This window comes from Rana temporaria, chromosome 1, assembly GCF_905171775.1.
Source record: "Rana temporaria chromosome 1, aRanTem1.1, whole genome shotgun sequence".
NCBI lineage: Eukaryota > Metazoa > Chordata > Amphibia > Anura > Ranidae > Rana > Rana temporaria.
Window position 1 is genome coordinate 326,537,756 of NC_053489.1, and position 19,557 is coordinate 326,557,312.

At 39.8% G+C, this 19,557-nt stretch overlaps 1 protein-coding gene across 2 annotated transcripts in view; it reads right to left on the bottom strand.

Moving 5' to 3' along the window:
* The window catches only part of MUSK (muscle associated receptor tyrosine kinase), a 234,558-nt gene that overhangs the window by 33,193 nt on the left and 181,808 nt on the right, over positions 1 to 19,557 (bottom strand). For both annotated transcript variants that reach the window (XM_040360661.1, XM_040360671.1), the window contains 5 exons: positions 18,984 to 19,007; positions 15,595 to 15,683; positions 13,666 to 13,825; positions 9,864 to 10,059; positions 1,624 to 1,815 (listed from right to left, as the gene is read on the bottom strand). In XM_040360661.1, the coding sequence (XP_040216595.1) occupies positions 1,624 to 1,815; positions 9,864 to 10,059; positions 13,666 to 13,825; positions 15,595 to 15,683; positions 18,984 to 19,007 (661 nt within the window). The remainder of the gene's footprint in view (positions 1 to 1,623; positions 1,816 to 9,863; positions 10,060 to 13,665; positions 13,826 to 15,594; positions 15,684 to 18,983; positions 19,008 to 19,557) is intronic.

The window sequence follows — 19,557 nt, forward strand, 5'->3', positions numbered from 1 at the left end:
CGTGATATATTTCGAATTTTGCGGTGAATATTCGCAATTCCGAATATTCGCATTTTTTAAATTTTATTTTTAAAACAGATCACATCCTATCGACGTCTAAAAGCATTGCTGGTATGATTAGAGACCCTGGGCCGAGTAGCTAAGCTGAGGCGATCCTTTTATGTTGCCGAATTTAAAAAAAAAAAATTGCGAATTTTCGCTAATGCGAATGCGAAAATTATTGCGAATTTTCGATAACTGTGGTAGGAGAACTCTGATTGTCTCTGATGCAAAAGGGGGGGGGGCTTTGTGTATGTTTCTGTTATGAATATTTGTATGTTTGATATTATTTTTTTTTGTAAGAAGGAAAAAATTGCGCATACCTTAAAAAAAGGGGAGAATACAGCAGCAACTCAAAAATGTTATACAACATAAATTAATACAAGACAAAAAATGGAGTCGCTCTACAAGAATAAAAAATATGTCTAGTGACAAGACATGTGGGCAAATTATAAAATAAGCAAGCGCAAATAACTTGTGAAATACACAGTGAAACAAATATATAAAGAAATATAGTCCCAATAATAGAAAAAAAATCTTTCATAAAAATGTCTTTGATATGTGAAGTGAAAAAAAGTCCAAAGCATGCAGCATGAACGTGTTCAATCTTCAAGGTGTTTGATTGACAAACGGCTGTGACAGATGGATAGAGTAAAGAATCACCACCAATGCAAAACACTTTTTATTTTCTATTGTAAAATATCAAGAATATTCTGAGCCAATCAGAGTGCTCCTTCCGCATTTGCCGAATATTCGCAATTATTTTGTATTGTAAAATATCAAGAATATTCTGAGCCAATCAGAGTGCTCCTTCCGCATTTGCCGAATATTCGCAATTATTTTGTATTGTAAAATATCAAGAATATTCTGAGCCAATCAGAGTGCTCCTTCCACATTTGCCGAATATTCGCAATTATTTTGTATTGTAAAATATCAAGAATATTCTGAGCCAATCAGAGTGCTCCTTCCGCATTTGCCGAATATTCGCAATTATTTTGTATTGTAAAATATCACGAATATTCTGAGCCAATCAGAGTGCTCCTTCCGCATTTGCCGAATATTCGCAATTATTTTGTATTGTAAAATATCAAGAATATTCTGAGCCAATCAGAGTGCTCCTTCCGCATTTGCCGAATATTCGCAATTATTTTGTATTGTAAAATATCAAGAATATTCTGAGCCAATCAGAGTGCTCCTACTGCAGTTATCGAAAATTTGCAATTATTTTCGCATTCGCAATAGCGAAAATTCGCAATTATTTCATTTCGATAAAATATCACGAATATTCGAATTTAGCGAATATATCTCGAATATTCGACTATATATTCGAGATATATCGCGAAATCGAATATGGCGTATTCTGCTCAACACTACTCAGTTATCCATTTTACATAAATAGTAAACAAAATATCACAAAAAAAAAAAATAGATCCCAAACAACTTATTTTCCAGTAAGTTAGGTTATTGGTAAGTATTCTTGTGGTTGGGGACAGGGGGGGTGATGTCCTGTAAAAAAAAATCCACTTCAAGCAAAGTGATGGAGTATGAAGACACATGATACATATGTTACAAATGCATAATTACCTGGCTTGAAAGACTCTCCCAAATGCTCCTGCTCCTATGTCTCTGACATATTCTATATTGTTCCTAGGATATTCAAGGCTGATGAGTTTATGGTTAAGAAGTAGAGGCATTCTCTGATACATTGGGTTTGGATGTAATCTGTCCAGGACGAGCTCTGAAGGAATGGCTGATAGAGTTGGGACAGTGGATTCCCTGAAATAAATGTAATTTACCATCATTAACAAATTACCAATAATTCAATGTTTCATGTGCAGCTAGAGCAGGGGTCAAGTCCTGGGGAAAAAAGTGTGGGAACTCCCACCCAAGATCCACTCCCCCACCAAAAAAAAAAAATTATACGCACATATGCATAATTACTAAACCGAAAGTTTTTTTTTTTCTCGATCTACTGTACCTTAGTAATCCTTTATGTTACTGGCCGCTTCCTGTATATGAATTCATCAGGTAGTGTGCGGGTATTCCGTCACTTCCTCGATGCCGCAATGTGTCCTGGGAGCTTTTGTCATTGTTCCCAGGAGACATTGCGGAGGTCTGCAGCGAGTTATCGCAGGATTTACAAAGAAGCTAAATCCCGCGATAACTCGCGGCAGACCTCCGCAATGTCTCCTGGGAACAATGACAAAAACTCCCAGGAGACATTGCGGCATCAAGGAAGTGACGGAATACCCTTACACTACCTGATGTATCCATATACAGGAAGCAGCCAGTAACATAAAGGATTACTAAGGTTCGCCTGCCCCTGACAGTGACTCAAGCTGGGCATCGCCGCTTAGTGAAGGATTGGCTCGGGCGGCTCGGCTGCTCTCGGCTGCTCTAGTCCTGCAAAGGGAACTGAGTTCCTGCTGTGAAAAAAGTGTAGGAACTCTGTTCCCACGCGTTCCCGCAGGACTTGAGCCCTGAGCTAGAGGAGCAAAATAATAATGGAATAAATCTTCACATCCTGCAAAATATTGCGGTATCAGCAATTTCAGAGACGGTGTGTGGCTGTATAAAACACAAGCCTGCATAGGTTTTTACATATGTAACAGACCTCTCAAGTGATCTTCAATCTTACTTTTTGTTCTAAAGTAAACTTCTACTAAAAGAAATCTGCAGGCTACCTTTGCTGATCCTCTGGTTTTAGCATTTTGAAACAAAGATCTGGAACACGTATACAGTTATAAAATCTTAAAGTCAGATGTCATTATCTTCTTATTTGTTCTGGATTTAGTCAGAGGCTCAGTATGACATTCAGGCATTTAGTATTTGCAGAATGAGAAGTCAGCAAGCCTCTATGCTTCTCTCAGCAAACATTTCAGGAACTGTTCAGGATAATTCTCTAGGCATTTAGCACATTAAAAATAAAATACATGGAAATTATACTAAAATTGTTCAAGCCTTGCTAGAACATAGTGTAGTAAGGACCCCGACCCTTAGAGGCCTAATGGTGACCTCCAGAGTCAGGGAGAGCTGACATCCTTCTTTGTAGAGTGGGTTACTAGGCATAGTGGGTGTATGGCAAGATGGAATGATTGGGCGCCAGTCACTTTTTGAATGCGGACAAAAGAGATTTATTGTCTCTTAACAAAAACTAGGGGAGAGAGGGTTAGGGCCTGAACACCCTTAGACAGATGCAATAGCAATTGGCAGACTCTGAGACAGAATAGGCAGACAGTTATACAGGTTGAGGACCTTTAAGCTGGTTGCAGCACTGTATTTGTAGAACTGCTGTCTCTTATGGCAACTGGACTTGTAGGTTGACTTTAACACAGATCTGCACACATACCAGACTTGGTATTCCCGTTGTGTAGGACCCGGCCTCCATCTCACAGCCTCCCGCTGTAGCTTTTCTTACTGAGCTCCCAGTCTTCTCACCAGAACTTCAGATCCCAGCCACCTGCTGGATCCCTGAGCTCTACAACAGCTAACCCGCTGTACACTCCAAGCATCACCCATGCTACCTGCTGGGTCCCTGGCTTGGCTCTCAGCTAACCCGCTGAATCCTCTTCCAGTGTCACCCCTGCTGACCCGCTAGGTCCCTGGCTTGGCACTCACTGATGCTCCTCAATCGTCACCTCTGTTGTCCCGCTGGGTCCCTGATTCGAACGCTGAAGCTTTCCCAACTTGTTTACCTTCCCTGGCTAGTGAAAAAGGCTGCTCTGTTACTTCTTCAGGCTTCAAAAACCTGGCCTCTGATAGCAAGAGTAGTTGTCCCTTACTGGTGACAGTGTCCCCTTTATCTCTGACCTCTGGTTCTCGTTTGCCGCTGGTAACAGAAGTGGTCGTCCCATGTGGCAACTGCTTCTCCTTCACCTTTGGCAACACTTGGTTCACCGTCCAGCTGAACCTCTGCAATTATCAGGCTCCCCTTGGGCTGAGCCTCTATACACGTGGCTAGGCTTCAGCCTTAGGCCTAGCCCATAGCTGCTGCTTCACACACAGCCTCCAGGCCTCAGCCTGGGGCTAAAAGAACATTGATCACCTGACTCATTCCCATAAATAGACTCTCCCAGCATGCTTAGCCACAAATATGATTGGCTGAGGAATTATGTCTATTCACAACCCAAACTCACTGTGGTCTTGTCATTCTAATGCCAAAGCCAGCAGTGTCACCTATTGACAGAAGAGAGAAATGCACCATATTCAGGGTTAAGGCAAAAAAGTCAGAGGATACAACTACCAATTAGCTGGGTTAATTACTGCCTAGCATAACTACATTTGTTAGCAACCCTGCCTAATACCGGGGTGCTACAATAGTTTTTGGGATATAGTAAAAATAATTGCTCTTTATAGTGAAGGTGTTGATAATGCAGAGCAAAGCAACATTTTCACTATACTGCCACCCAAACAGCTGCCTATACATACCTTCACTTTACTCCGCACCACTCTCTTCACCTATGTAAGCAGAGAGAAGGTCATATATTGCTGAGGACATTCTCTTTATCTCCCTGTATCAATGCTGGGTGCCTTAGTACCAATTCACCAAGCATCAGTGCTGTCATGGCAGGAAATACTGGGTATATCTTTTTGCTTCCCCAGGCAAATGGAGTAATGATGGGGCAAAGAAAAGGTGAGTAAGTAACTGCAGGGGTTGTGATCATACTAAACCCAATTTATTACTTTTATTGGGAAAAGTAAAAATTAGTTTAAATGAGAATTCATTGGTCCCATGTATGCCCCTTCACATATGGATATACTATTGCATAGCCTGACTATACCTGTAGGGTATAAAGCAGATTTTAAAAACATGTTAATGTCAGCAGCCTTGGCGGTCATTATATTTTATATGCTGAGATACTGAAATGTGGTTTTCTATTAAATGGGACATCCAAAAGAGTTCCAAATGGTAAGGGTTGACACATGGTGGAATCTGGAAAACATGCTTCATAACGACAACTAAAGATCTGATAGGGACCTGGCATTAAATACATGACAAACAAATGACCACTTTATAATTATGCATCTGACAGTATAGAATCACATAATTCAACAATGAGCCCCATCGAACAACAAAATTACTATGAATAAAAAAATAAATAAATAATGAATTGGAGACTCAATGCCCCTACATATAGAGTCACTAGGTAATAACACAATTACAGAAGAATGCATCACTCCCCACCTTTGACTACTACAGATGAAAAATACATATTCATAAATCTATAAAGTAATATTGTCACTCTCCAGATAAAGAGAAAGTTGCAATGACAACGTACAAATTACTTTGTTTACAAATCAAGGTTGAATCACCTAAAACCTTTATGAATAATGCAATCTTTTTTTTAATTGATAAAGCTGGCTGTTTGTTTTCAGCCACCGGACTGAATGGAAAAAAATAAATAAAAACATATTCCTCCATCTACACAACCAATGTATATGGAGGAATCCCCCCTGCCAAGACCATATATTCTGAACCGACAAATTCGATCCATTTATGGCCACCTTAACTGACCTCTACTTTAGTTTGTCCTAGAAAAAAACATAAAGCCATCTTGTTTCTCTTATGTAATATCAGGATTACCCTTCATAGCCACACTTCTTTTTAGGCACCACACACATAGAAGTGGCTTAATCCAGCTGCTCACCGAATAATTCAGATTTGTTGAGAAGCAGATTGGAACAGACATTCCTGTCCTTTACGGTAATTGCAGGACTTATATGGCCAGCATGTGCTATGTCTTATGAATGATAAAAATAGTTTTTCCCAAATGCATAGTAACTATTCAGATAGTAATAAATCTTAAAGAGGTATTCAAGTACATAATGCTCTTTTCATAAAATACACACATGGCAGAACTGCCCAAACATAATATATGTGTTATTAACTCACAAAAACTGTCAGATTTGAATTACACACAAGGGTCTTACCTGCTTTACCTACTCTGACCTACAGCATGAGATAACTAACATTCCTACTGATAGTTCAAAGCTCAGTATGGACCCAATTTCTTCCATTGTGGCCCAGTGAAGCTGAAGGCCTTCCCTCCCACATTTCTTTAATTTCATTATTCATAAAGCTGAACGCCTTACCTTTAGCCATGCCCAACTGTACAGGCTCCTCTTTTGTACTGGAATTGCTTACTCTGATTCCACTGCACAATGTGAGTTTCTCACAGCAAAAACACATGATCGTGGTGGGGGGCATTGTCCATATTTTATTGCAATTGGAATCTTTACAAGCCCTCCTGGACCTAATGAATCTATTAGTTACAAACATTTTTTATAAACAGATCTTTTGTCAGACCGCTATCATATGAGTTATTGATGTTAGGATGGAGTATTAACCTCCCTGGCGGTATGATTCTGTCAGAAAAAAGGTGCTGAAAGCGGTACCATTATTTGCAAGGAAATTTGGTGTTTTATATTGTAGGTCTGTAATTTTTAGAAATAACTCACTTAAATCTGACCAAACAAGATTCTAATAGGCATCCCGGGTATGACATTTTTTTAAAAACAAAATTATAAATTATAATATAATAAATAATTATAAATAATTATAACAAATAATAATATAATTATAATAAAAATTATTCAATAATGTAATCAAATTAAAATCACTGAAATTTGCTCAGTTGCAGAATTGTTGCTGTCATTATTTTTTTTTTTTTATGACGAATTTCCCCACAAATCGCTATCGCACAATTCTGCAAGTGATTATAATTTATTATCGCTGTTTTTTAGCTGATCTAAAACTATTTTTGACATAAAGGGACACTTTTGGTTGCTATGGACAATCTACAGTTTGCAGGGAGAAAGAAACGTTTTTATTATATAAAATGACATGCATGACACAGGACAGACCACTAGGGACAAGGGGGGTGTGTTTTTTTTACATACAGTACTGTAATCTATAAGATTACAGTATACTGTATGTAAAGTGTTTGTTTACGTTTTTAAATTTGGCGCCGTTCTCCGTCCCCGTGCGTCGTAACGTCGCAGGGAACGGAGATCGGCGTCACACGGAAGCACTATGTGAATCGAGCGAGGTCCCGCTCGCTCACACAGCGCGGTGGCATCGCTGGATCCAGGGACAAGGTAAGTAAAAAGTGCCTGTGGATTCAGCGAGGCGAGCCCGAGACTGACTCGGGGTTACCGATCGTAGCAGGAAAATCAAACCCCGAGTCAGTCTCGGGAAGACCGCCAGGGAGGTTAATAATACCTATGTACTGCCTTTTTTTTTTTTCAATTCATGTGTTTGTTTGCATTATGTATTGTTACTTATTTTCATTAGAATTTTTGGGAAAAAATAAAGAAGACATATTTTAATAACCTATGTTGACATGCATACTGACTTTATTTGATTTAATGGTGTTGTTCACTGCACTGCAATTATGTTCCTAGGGTTCTCCCCGAACCAATGGGGCTGGGAGGTGGAGTTGTCATTTGGGCACAGGAATTGCTGGGGTGCCCCAGGATCCATGTGGTTGCTCATACTGTCCCCTCTTTTGAGGCCATTGTACGAATGTCCAGGGTGTTACCAGTGGCCCACGATTTCTCCCTCCCCTCCAGTGACAGGGGGGAGGTGGGAGGGTTGGCGCACATGCATCCTCCCCCTTGGGATACCTGCCGTGACCTCACGTGCCAGCAGGGTGGAGGGGGTACAAAAATCAGGCCTCCAGCGACCATTTTGCCAGAACCTGGGGAGCCTTTCCACATGGTAATTAAGCAGCAGTTGTCTTACTCCATAGGTGAGTGTTCATTTTACTTCAAATCCAGCCTTTTGCAGAGGGAGTGATTACATATATCTATGTGGGCAATTAAGATACATATATGTACTTTGCGCCAATTCTCCTTAGGGGCATATTGCAGCAAGTAACATATTGTCTTTTATAAGCAGGATATGCTAAATTAATCATATTTGGTTGCATGTTTAACGATTTGGATATATAGTTACCTTATCAGGAGCTATGAGCACCATATTAGGTAACTGGAAGTTATATATTTTCTATTTGGCCTTCCACTCCTTCCCCACTTTTTTTATATATTGCATAGATCTGAATCTGGACTCCATTAAAATGAATCACTCAGCTGCATCAAACTTGGTTTGATTTTCATTACCGCAAGTCACTACTACATTGGTTTTAGTAAGTATGCTGATTCCAAGTAATCAGATAACCCTGAGAAGCTATTCAAGTCATTGGCTCTAGGAGTATAGTTATTTGTTTTCAATATGATCTATATTGTAGATTCAGGTTGACTTGTGTTATTTTACCCCCTCTGTGACTGGCCCTGTGTGGGGGGTGTGGGGGCTCAGTGTGGACCTCTGGGTGTCCTTTGTATTTCCTTACCCTTTTGGGACTGTGCCTTATGTCACCTCCAGCCTCCGGTCTCAGTTGGGTTGGAGTTCTGGTGGCTTTGGTATGTGATAGGAGCTTAACATGATGTATGTACTTGATTTATGTATCTTTATTTATTAATTATACATATTTTCTTTATATAGTTGTACTGTTGCACTTTAATACTTCCTGAAGAAGATGAACTTGGCAAAACATGTAGAAGATATAAGCTATTCATTTGTAACCAAATACAATGCAACAATACCCACTGTTCAACTTTGTATATGTACTCATAATATCTATGTGTTTAAACTTTTTTAAGAATAAACTGTATATGTTTTAAATTTACTTCAGTGGACTTATCTGGCACCTATAAAATCCCATTCCTTTCTGGCCTTCAAAAACTCTCACATCAAAAACATAGATAGAGTCTGCCTTAATTTATAGCTGGAGGATGCCCAACACTATCCTGACCTTTCTTTCCCAGCCTTACTGTCCATGGATTGGATTTCAGTTATTTAAATCATGGAAGCTTAGCATCCATGAGGGCAAATGCATGTGAGCTGGTGCGAATGAGTCCCTAGCTGACATCATATGCAGATCGAGACTCATCCTTTTGATCTTCAGATGAAAGGAACAGAATAGACATAACAGTAACAATGTCAATGTCTCACATCTGAACAACCCCCACTCTCACTTATTTTCAGCTTTCTTACCACTCTGATGCCCCCTCCCTTGCTGGTCTGCATCACCCTTGCTCACTCCATACTGTCCCCAGTCTGTACTGCCACCCTCTCACTCATCTACCAGACATTTTTAACCCCTCCCCCCCAGGACACGACCCTGCCTGCACTTACCCTTCTTAAACTTACCAACACCACTTTACTTGCCACCACCTCAGTTCATCTACTCTCGCCAACATAGCTGCCCCAACACACTTTTGCTAGTTATTTTTACATGGACAGATTCTCATGCCCCGTACACACCATCACTTTATGTGATGAAAAAAAACTACGTTTTTAAAAACGTCACTTTAATTGACCGTGTGTGGGGGGAAAAGGTAGTTTTATGTCTTCTAAAAAACGACCAAAAAAAATTGAAGCATGCTTCAATTTTATGTGTCGTTTTTCAAAACGTCGTTTTTTACTTCACAGAAATTGACCGTGTGTAGCAAAAAACGTCGTTTAAAACGACGTTTTTTCATCCACGCATGCCCAGAAGCTACTTATGAAGCGAGCTTCAATGGAAAAAGTGGTGAGAACGTAACCTCGCTTTGCTAGAACATTGTGAGAAAAACGATGGTGTGTAGGCAACTTCGTCTTTGAAAATTGAAGTTTCAAAAACGTAATTTTTTACTTCACAGAAAATGTCGTTTTTTTTCATCACATAAAGTGATGGTGTGTACGGGGCATTAGACTCTCTCAAGAGTTGAATGTGAGGCAAAAGTTGCACATACCTTAATTATAATAGATAATAAGGAAATACCTGTTTATATGCTTTAGTTTCTTCTGTCTGCGACAGCAAACGAGTGCAACAGCTATCAGCAATATCAAGGCAGCAAAGCTGGAGATGGCGGATATGATAACTATCATAGAGTGTACTGAAGAGAAGGACGAAGACAATGATGGTATAGCTGGTGCCTCAAATGCTGTTTTTATAGTTGCTGGTAAATGTGGTACACCTTAAAATGAGGAAAAAAATACAAGTTTAAGACTCATATGAAAAAAATAGGCTGTTTTAAATACCCATCTGAATTTCTAGTTTGCCATTTTTGGCCTGATAGAAAGAATAGTCCATCCAAAAGCAATTCTGTTGCAAAAATAGATGTTGAAAATAAAAGTCTCCCTGCAAAAAAGATAGTCAATACTCAATTCTTCTGCTACAAGTGCTGTAGTGGCAAAAAAGAATGTTTATAAACCAACACTTTCTGGAGTACATTTTCTTGCCCCCCACTACACTTTTAAGTTCCTCTTGCAGACCCCTAAATTCTACAGGACACAGTGGTGACATAGGGCCAGCAGACCAAACTGCTGTGTGCAGTAGGAGACCAGAATAATCAGAATTCTGCTGAATATTTAGCCAGTGGTTTCTCTTTATTGCACCAGAGATTGGTGGCACAGACAGCAGGGAGGCAAGTATTAATTATATTTTTTATTTTGAACATCTATTTTCTGACAAAGTTGCTTTTATGAAATAATATGAATTGATTTGAATGAACTTTAACTTAAAGCAACACTTACAGAAATTAACTTAGCTATTTCCTAACAATCCACTAAGCTCTAGCCCCTACCATTAAAAAGTCCAATACCAGAGCCTTAGCAGGCTGTGGATGGTCTGCTGAAATGCATGTGTAGCGCCTGGTTACTTTGAAGAACCGGTGCTATTTAAATTTAAAGGTAGATCAGATGCCTCGTTTCCACTGAGCGGATCGGTTCGGTTCGGTACGCTATTTTGGGTGTTTCCATTATGAAAGCGTGCCATAAAAGCAAACCGTACCAGACCATTCTGGGTCCTGCTTCAGATGTGGGGCCATAGAAATGGAACGGTTCCATTAGGGCGGACCTACAAATACATCTCACTGATTGGTGGACGTGCTAGGCATTTTTCCTAAATCCTGTATGGTCCCGACATTCCGATTTGCAGTGGAAACACTCACAAGAATAGACCGGTCCATTCTAAACCGTTCCAAACATACTGACCCGAACCGTTCCGTTCAGTGGAAACAAGGCAAGAGTGTAGTTAAACTCTGATCCAAATTGTTATGCTTAAAACAGGGTCTCTGTCTCAGCTTGGCTGTGCTGTGCTGTGCTGTGTATGTGGTTTTTGCACTTAACACTATTGATCTTATGTCACTATAAGAATTTTTGTTTGATTCATTTAGCGCTGCACTATTTATTATCCTGATTTACTTTGTTTGTTCGAGTGCTGGCTGCTTTATATTTGTTTTCTTGTGGGTTAGCACAGTTTTTTCCCTTTTTACATTAAAATAGTATAAAAGAAAAATTGCAGTTTTTCAAACATAATAAATGGCTGGTATAACAACATTATCACCTCAAAGCGACACATAGTAATACAAAGTATTCTATCACTTATGTCCTTTAGGAGTGAAAAACACATGCACGCCAGCCATACAGGTTAAAAACCAACAGTGGCATCCATCATAGCAGCATGAGGACAGCACATTCCAAATGCCCATTGTTTTTTTCTTATATATGTTGGGGGTATGTGCAGCTATCTAGACGTGACCCTTAGCTGTCCTTGTTTTAAGCCCCCCATATGGGCATTTGGGATGTGCTGTCCTGCTGCTATGATGATGTTACTGTTAGTGTTTAACCTGTCCGGCTGCTGTTCATGTGTTTTCCACCCCTAAATAACATAATTGATACATATGCCTCTGCCATAAATCCCTGAAGAAAGAATGCATATTCGTAAACGCGTCGGAACTTCTAAGCAATGCTGTATTGACCAGTCACGGCTCATGCACCAATGCTGTTACACCAGTCATTTATTATGTTTTTTAAAAAATTGTCCTGACTAAAAACTGCAATTTTGCTTCTATACTATGTTGGATTTTTACTACTGATACACGTTGACTATGGGCCCACATAATCCCACTATTGGGGGCTTTGTCTCGTTTCAATTGAGTTGAGCCTGGGCAATCACTAGAAATGGAATGCTAGATTACTGGAAACCAGGGGCTGGCTTGCATATCTACATATAAATGGATAACATAAGCCCTAAGCAGTAGGCAATGTCTACTTTGCATATTTGGTACATAGCTATAATAAGTACATTATTTTCTTCTGCAGGGCATTTTTTTTATATATTTTTGCAGAATACAGTTTATAAGAGTGAGTTATCATCATCATTAATATTGTTGTTATACAGGGTTTATATAGTGCCAACAGTTTGTGCAGCGCTCGCTATAAAGCTTCACTCCCCCACTTGTACAAACATATTCATATACTGTATATAGTGTGTGTTTATGTGTGTCTTGAAAAAGTATTGTAAGTAAATCATATACAGGTATAACCTTAGGCCCCATTCATACCAGAGGTCAGATCGGGGCTGTTTGTTTTCAGCAGACACATTTGGACCCTCTATTCTCCTCTGAGCAGTCGAATGTAAATTTGTGTCCGTGTACACTTGGCTACCTCCAATCTGATTTTATCCGGCAAAAACAAATGGAAGGGGATTTGTTCCCCTCCGTCTAACCAGATCAGACCACTTTTTGCAATTCGGCGCTGCATCGCTTTAACTGACAATAGCGCAGTCGTGCGACGTGGCTCCCAAACAAAATTGATGTCCTTTTTTTCATACAAATAGAGCTTTCTTTTGGTGGTATTTGATCACCTCTGCGGTTTTATTTGTTTGCACTATAAACCAAAAACAAATAAACCAAAACCAAAATATTTTTTACTTTTTGCCATAATAAATATCCCCCAAAAATATATAAAAATACTTTTTTTTTCCACAGTTTAGGTCGATACGTATTTTTCTACATATTTTTGGTTAAAAAATCGCAATAAGCGTTTATTGATTGGTTTGCGCAAAGGTTATAGCTTCTACAAAATAGGGGACTGTTTTATGTAATTTTTATTAATAGTTTTTTTTTACTAGTTATGTCGGCGATCATCAATTTTTATTGGGACTGCGACATTATGGCGGACACATCGGTCACTTTTGACACCATTTTGGGACCATTGTAATTTTTACATAAAAATGCACTGATAACTGTAAAAATTACACTGGCAGTGAAGAGGTTAACCACTAGGTGGTGCTGCAGGGGTTAAATGTTTCCTAGGGAATGATTCTTACTGAGAGGGGTGTGGCCACACGTGACACGTCACTGATGACCGTTACCGATCACAGGATTATGGTCATCAGTGACAGTGTCACTAGGCAGAATAGGGAAATGCCTTGTTTACAAAGGAATTACCCTGTTCTGCTCTTGGCGACCGCAATCGCAGGACTCCCGGGAACATTGAGTTCCCAGGACCCGCGGACGCACTCGCGAAGCACGCGGCGCACGGCAGATTTAAATGGACTTACCTGTAAGCCAATCTGCCTGCCCGTGCCATTCTGCCGACGTACATCGGCGTGCGGCGGTCGGCAAGTGGTTAAAATCTAGGTAATCAGATGACACTCTTGGTCAAATTATAGAGCAGATGATTTATAACCAGTCTGAATTTTATATTTAACCTTAATATTTTACCTTGTAATATCTGAATGTTTTCTACAAATCAAAGTAAGTAGCAAGTAGAAGTAGATTCTGAAAGTACATTACCCATTTTACACATTGGAATGTTGCAGTACTCCCATCGAACATTGGGATCTGCTGTATAACACCAAGGACGATCATGTTCTCCTCCCGGGTTTCTACAATAATTCTCAGAATTGGCCAGCTCCTGGAAAACATCTGGCATCCTTCTGTGCAGATGAGGTAGCTGCAATAAAAATAAAAATCTCTAGCATTTTTAATGATTGCATATTTTGGTGAAGAAAACCTTTACCTTAGTGCAGTCCTCCTTCACTTACCTCATCCTTCCATTTTGCTTTTAAATATCCTTATTTCTTCTGAGAAATCCTCACTTCCTGTTCTTCTGTCTGTAACTCAACACAGTAATGCCAGGCTTTCTCCCTGGTGTGGAGTGTCATGCTCGCCCCCTCCCGTGGACTACCAGAGAGTCAGGACGCACTCTACGTCGCAGATAGAGAAAGGGGCTGTGTGTTAGTGGGTGTCCTGACTCTCAAGTAGTCCAAGGCAGGGGCCGAGCACAACACTCCACACCAGGGAGAAAGCCTTGCATTACTGTGTAGAGTTACAGACAGAAGAACAGGAAGTGAGGATTTCTCAGAAGAAATAAGGACATTTAAAAGCAAAATGGAAGGATGAGGTAAGTGAAGGAGGACTGCACTAAGGTAAAGGAAGCTATTTAGGGGAAAAAAATTATACCTTTACAACCCCTTTAAGAACAACTGTCTTGGAGTTACACCTTTTGTTTAGATGTACATAAAATTTATTTAGCTGATTACAATTAAAAGTTAATTGTGGTCCTTAATTCTCCTTCCCATGTTTGGATGGTTCATTCATTGACTCTTATTATTTATACTGTATAGTGAAAACCTCTAGGGGTGGGATTATACAGGCAACGAAAAAAAAATATTAAAAAATTATAAAAAATATATTTTAATACATGTAGGTAGAAAAGGTACAAAAATTACATTGCAATACAAGATAATATTGTGAAAAGAAAACAGAAATTTCAGACGTTTCCCTAAAGGGGTGAGCTGTAAAGGGTTGGCAAAGATCTGCCAACCCTTTACAGCTCACCCCTTTAGGGGAACTTCTGTTGTAATATGGCGTAGTGTCTATCTGTTATTTATATGTCTGAAATTTCTGTTTTCTTTTCACAATATTATCTTGTATTGCAATGTAATTTTTGTACTTTTTCTACCTACATGTATTAAAATATATTTTTTATAATTTTTGAATATTTTTTTTTCGTTGCCTGTATAATCCCACCCCTAGAGGTTTTCACATTACAAATTTTCAAGGGATGATGGCAACCACATGGTCATTTGTATAGGCTGGTTTATTTGCATTATTTAAACTGTATTTTAGTAAATCAGGCCAAGGGTACAGAAGTAAGTGATACTAATACCTCAGACACAACTCACACGTTCTTTTATAAATAATTGAGTTAAATTCCTATTCTAGGCCAATTTATAATGAGCTAATGGTTTTTAGTTTAACTGCTTAATTTTGTAAAGGATACAAAATAAATGTTTCTTTCTTATCGGTTATGTACACATGAAAAATTAGGCACCGATAACTGATTTTCTCTGTAAAATGCTGTAAACTGAACTGCAATTACAACGGCAGCTGCAGCCACTTATTATTTCTTAAAACGGTTATAGAGTCTGTGTTTATATCGTAAGTTACTTATTTTAAAATCAAATAAAACATTAGAAAATCTCATTATGGTGCAACAGAGGAATATGCAGGTGATTGTGCAGAACAGCAAATATTTTTCAAAGGTCTGGATAAGAATGTATTTTATTAGCTCTTTTCCTATATAAAGATAACACATAGGATCTTGACATTTTTCCTCAGACAAGAGAACTGGAATTTAACAAAGTTGGAGACATTGGGCTGCCCTTGACTAAGTATTTTGCTTCTGTTCTGTGTATAATATGATGTAAGATAAATTACCTGCTGACTCCATTTCTGGCATTGAGTTCCTGAAGCCGTAGTGTTGACATTTCCTTGGTAATGTCTTCCAGTGCCTCTATAACATGTTTCTAGGATACATAAAAAGGCTTTTAAATTATTATTCTTTGTATAGTAAAAGGCCACTAAAACCAAACTATTATAACAGTTTTTTGTAAATGCTGGTGTAGCATTCTCTACCATAGGTAGGTGCTAGAGGTGAGGAATTTTGGTGTGGTAGCTGTCAGGCAGGTACATTTAGGCAGACCTATGCTTCAGGCTAGGCCTGCGTGTTTTGGCCTACTGGAGGGGAGTTGTCGGCTGGGAGAAGTGAAGAATGGAGTGTTAGACTGCAAGCAGGAGGCCCATCCCCATCTGTGGGGGGTGCACGCCTCGGCAGAGGAGCTCGGGAGCTGGGAGGGAGCCTCATCCTTACACGGTCATGGAGGAGGTGTCCTGGAACAGAGGAGCGAATGTCCGGTTAAGTTCTTCACCATCGACTCAGGGCAGGAGAACATGGCACAGTGGATATCTGGAAGAGGCATGCCAGGGGAGCTGGATGCAAGGCCAGAAGAGAGACTGTGGGGTTTTGGGTCAAATCGATGTGGCCTGCGGGCACAGGATTTGCAAGTAGGGCTAGCTAGAAACAGTAGTCGACCAACTAACTCAAGCTGCTAAACAAGTAGGCCGCAAGAAGGGGTATTGCAGGCCCCTGGCCTATTAACAAGTCAACACGTTCAATCAGAGTGATCCCTGGTGTAATGTGAAGATGATGGGGCGGAGGAACTAACATTGCACAGTGAAGTTTTGTGCAGGAGGAGAAGAGTCTTGGGAATGATAGTCTGCAGGAGTCAGAGCAGAAGGGGAATGATAGCCTGCATAAGTTGATGCAGGGGAGGAGACTGAATATTAAGGTCCATCAGTTCTTCAAGGTTCAATTCATTAAATGGCAATGGCAAAATTAAACTACGATGGCAAAGTGATCTGTCCTATGGGCATCCCATACCCCTTTCCCCAACCAAGTTATATCCCCCAAATAAACAAAAACAAAACAAAGCAAAATGATTGTTCATTATCTCTGAGAGTGATATATGGTGGTCTGGCAGGGTGATATGGTGGATGTTAGTAACTAGTAGCAACCATCCGCTACACTGGAGAGCCATATAATACATATAGGAAGACAGGGGCTTACTTGGCCCAGCATGCTTTATCTATTACTAAAATAAAACTTTTATGTGCACTGAGTTTTTAAAAATGTTCTTAAAATAATACAAACGTGAAAGCACATTAACCATAGAGTTATATTATTACACAAAATGTAACACTAACTTGAAACTGAAGTCCATGGAGACGTCCCACTGTCAGAATACACTGATCAGTGCTGCAGACTATAACCGGCAGTGTTGATCTAGTGGCGAAAATCTGAAAGGGCGGCTGTACTGAAGTCGATCAGTAGACCAACTTCTATGCAACCTCTGTGCCTATACATGGTTCAAAGTTCAGCCCTGCTCAAGTGGCTAAATTTCAATCCACGTATGGCCGGCTTAAGTCCTGTTGTGAACAGACAACATTTTTTTTGCTAAACTACTCAACCACTCATACTCTCAAGCCTCGTACACACGGCCGAGGAACTCGATGGGCAAAACACATCGTTTTGCTCGTTGAGTTCCTTGTTAGGATGTCGAGGATCTCGGCGAGCCAAATTTCTCCATTGCTGTCGAGGAAAAAGAAGACATGCTCTCTTTTTGGCTCGACGAGATCCTCGACAGTTTCCTCATCGAAAAGTGTACACACGACCGGTTTCCTCAAAAAAAAAAAAAGTTTCTTGCTGGTTTTTGCCGAGAAACTCGGTCGTGTGTACGAGGCCTCAGAGTATGGAGTCTAATCATTCTGTAGTCCAAGATAAGAACTAGGAATTAAAACAAAAAGTGTACATAGGATTTTTTTTGCACATACAGTACACTATATTACCAAAAGTTTTGGTACGCCATGAATTTTAATGTCATCTTAGTCCTAGTCCGTAGGGTTTAATATTGAGTTAGCCCACCTTTTGTAGCTATGAGCTTCAACTCTTCTGGGAAGGCTGTCCACAAGGTTTAGGAGTGTGTCTATGGGAATGTTTGACCATTCGTCCAGAAGCGCATTTGTGAGGTCAAGCACTGATATGGACGAGAAGGTGGCTCGCAGTAGTCTCCGCTCTAATTCATTCCAAAGTTGTTCTATTGGGTTGGGGTCAGAACTCTGTGCAGGCCAGTCAAGTTCCTCCACCCCAAACTCGCTAATCCATGTCTTTATGGACCGTGTTTGTGCACTGGTGTGCAGTAATGTGGGAACAGGAAGGGGCCATCTCCAAATTGTTCCCACAAAGTTAAGAGCATGAAATTGTCCAAAATATCTTGGTATGCTGACTCCTTAAGAGTTCCCCTCACTGGAACTAAGGGGCCAAGCCCAACCCCTGAAAAACAACCCCACACCATAATCCCCCCTCCACCAAATGATTTGAGTCCTGACCTCAACCCAATAGAACACCTGTGGGAGGAAATCAAGCAGAGACTGCCAGGCCTTCTTGTCCACATCATTAAAGTTCCTCCACCCAAAACTCGTTCATCCGTGTCTTTATGGACCTTGCTTTGTGCACTGATTCAAATCATTTGGGTCACTTTTGTCCAACACCCCCTAGAAAAACTTCTATTGTAATTTTTTGGAACTCTTGGAACATTTTGGAATCTGTGCTTGGATTTGGTGTGCATTATGATATAAGGGTACATACTCCCAAAGAAGCAATGCCCAGAGAAGAAATGGATAGCATTTATTGGGTAGACTATACTAGCTAGTCTCTGTCATACTCTGTATACATCCAATTAAAAGAGAGTGTTTTAGTGCGAGTGTGAGATGGCACAATATTATTATTGTTTTTATTGAATTGATGTAATAAAATAATATTTTTAGTAAAATGTATGTGTTGCTGTCTACGTGGTACCATTAAAGTCCACATAGCCTCAAATATATTTTTTAACACAGGATGTATTTAGAAATTAGAACATTGACTCGTCAAAATTTCCAGCAGATTCTAAGGCATATTGCGAGTGAATTTTTTTAAGGAAAAAGAAAGGAAAATACTGCAAGAAACATTTAAAAACTTGATTGTAAGGCTCATTCACATGGCTGTTTAGGGCCATACAATGTCAAGAACTAGTGCATATATGCACCCCGGAGTCACAGTTGCTTGCATACAGCTGCAGACAGCTGCCCTAAATTCAAAACATTTACTTTAATGTTTTCCAACTATCCACGCAATTTTAGATTTGGGTCACAAAGTGTGTAATAAATGTGGCTGAAAGAAAATGAAACACATTTTGCAATGATGAAATGATTTTTCCAATTCAACTTACTAGTAATGCTTTCCTTATGCAACTCTGGAAGACAAAAAGAGAGAAATATGATTTTCAAATGTACTCTTCTTTATGTGGGGTTTATTAAGTATGTGACACAAGTAAATATAAACTAAAACAGAGCACCTGGAATAAATGCACGAAAAAAATGAAACACTTTTTTTTTTACTTAAAAGGTAACTTAGCCTTTGTGAAAATATAGAGCAAATAAACAATATAGCATTAACCATTGCTACACAAACCTTAATGATAGAAAATTAGGCCCCTTTCACATGATTCTGTGAGCTGATTCCATGCTGATCAGAGCAGAACGGGCAGATGACACATCCTTGTCCACTCAGTATACAGGCAGAGCCAGCTCTGCTCTATGGGTGGCTTGATGTAAATAGACTCTGCTCCCTGTTTACACCTGACTTCCCTCAAATCCACTCCACCTAAAAGGGAGAGGACAGTGTCCTCTCCCATTTTTGGACTGGACCTGGAGGTAGGTGGGTGCAAATGGACACAGATCCATTTACATCGGCCTGGCCATACGGATGAATGGACCTTCTGATCAGGTGACCTGATCAGAACT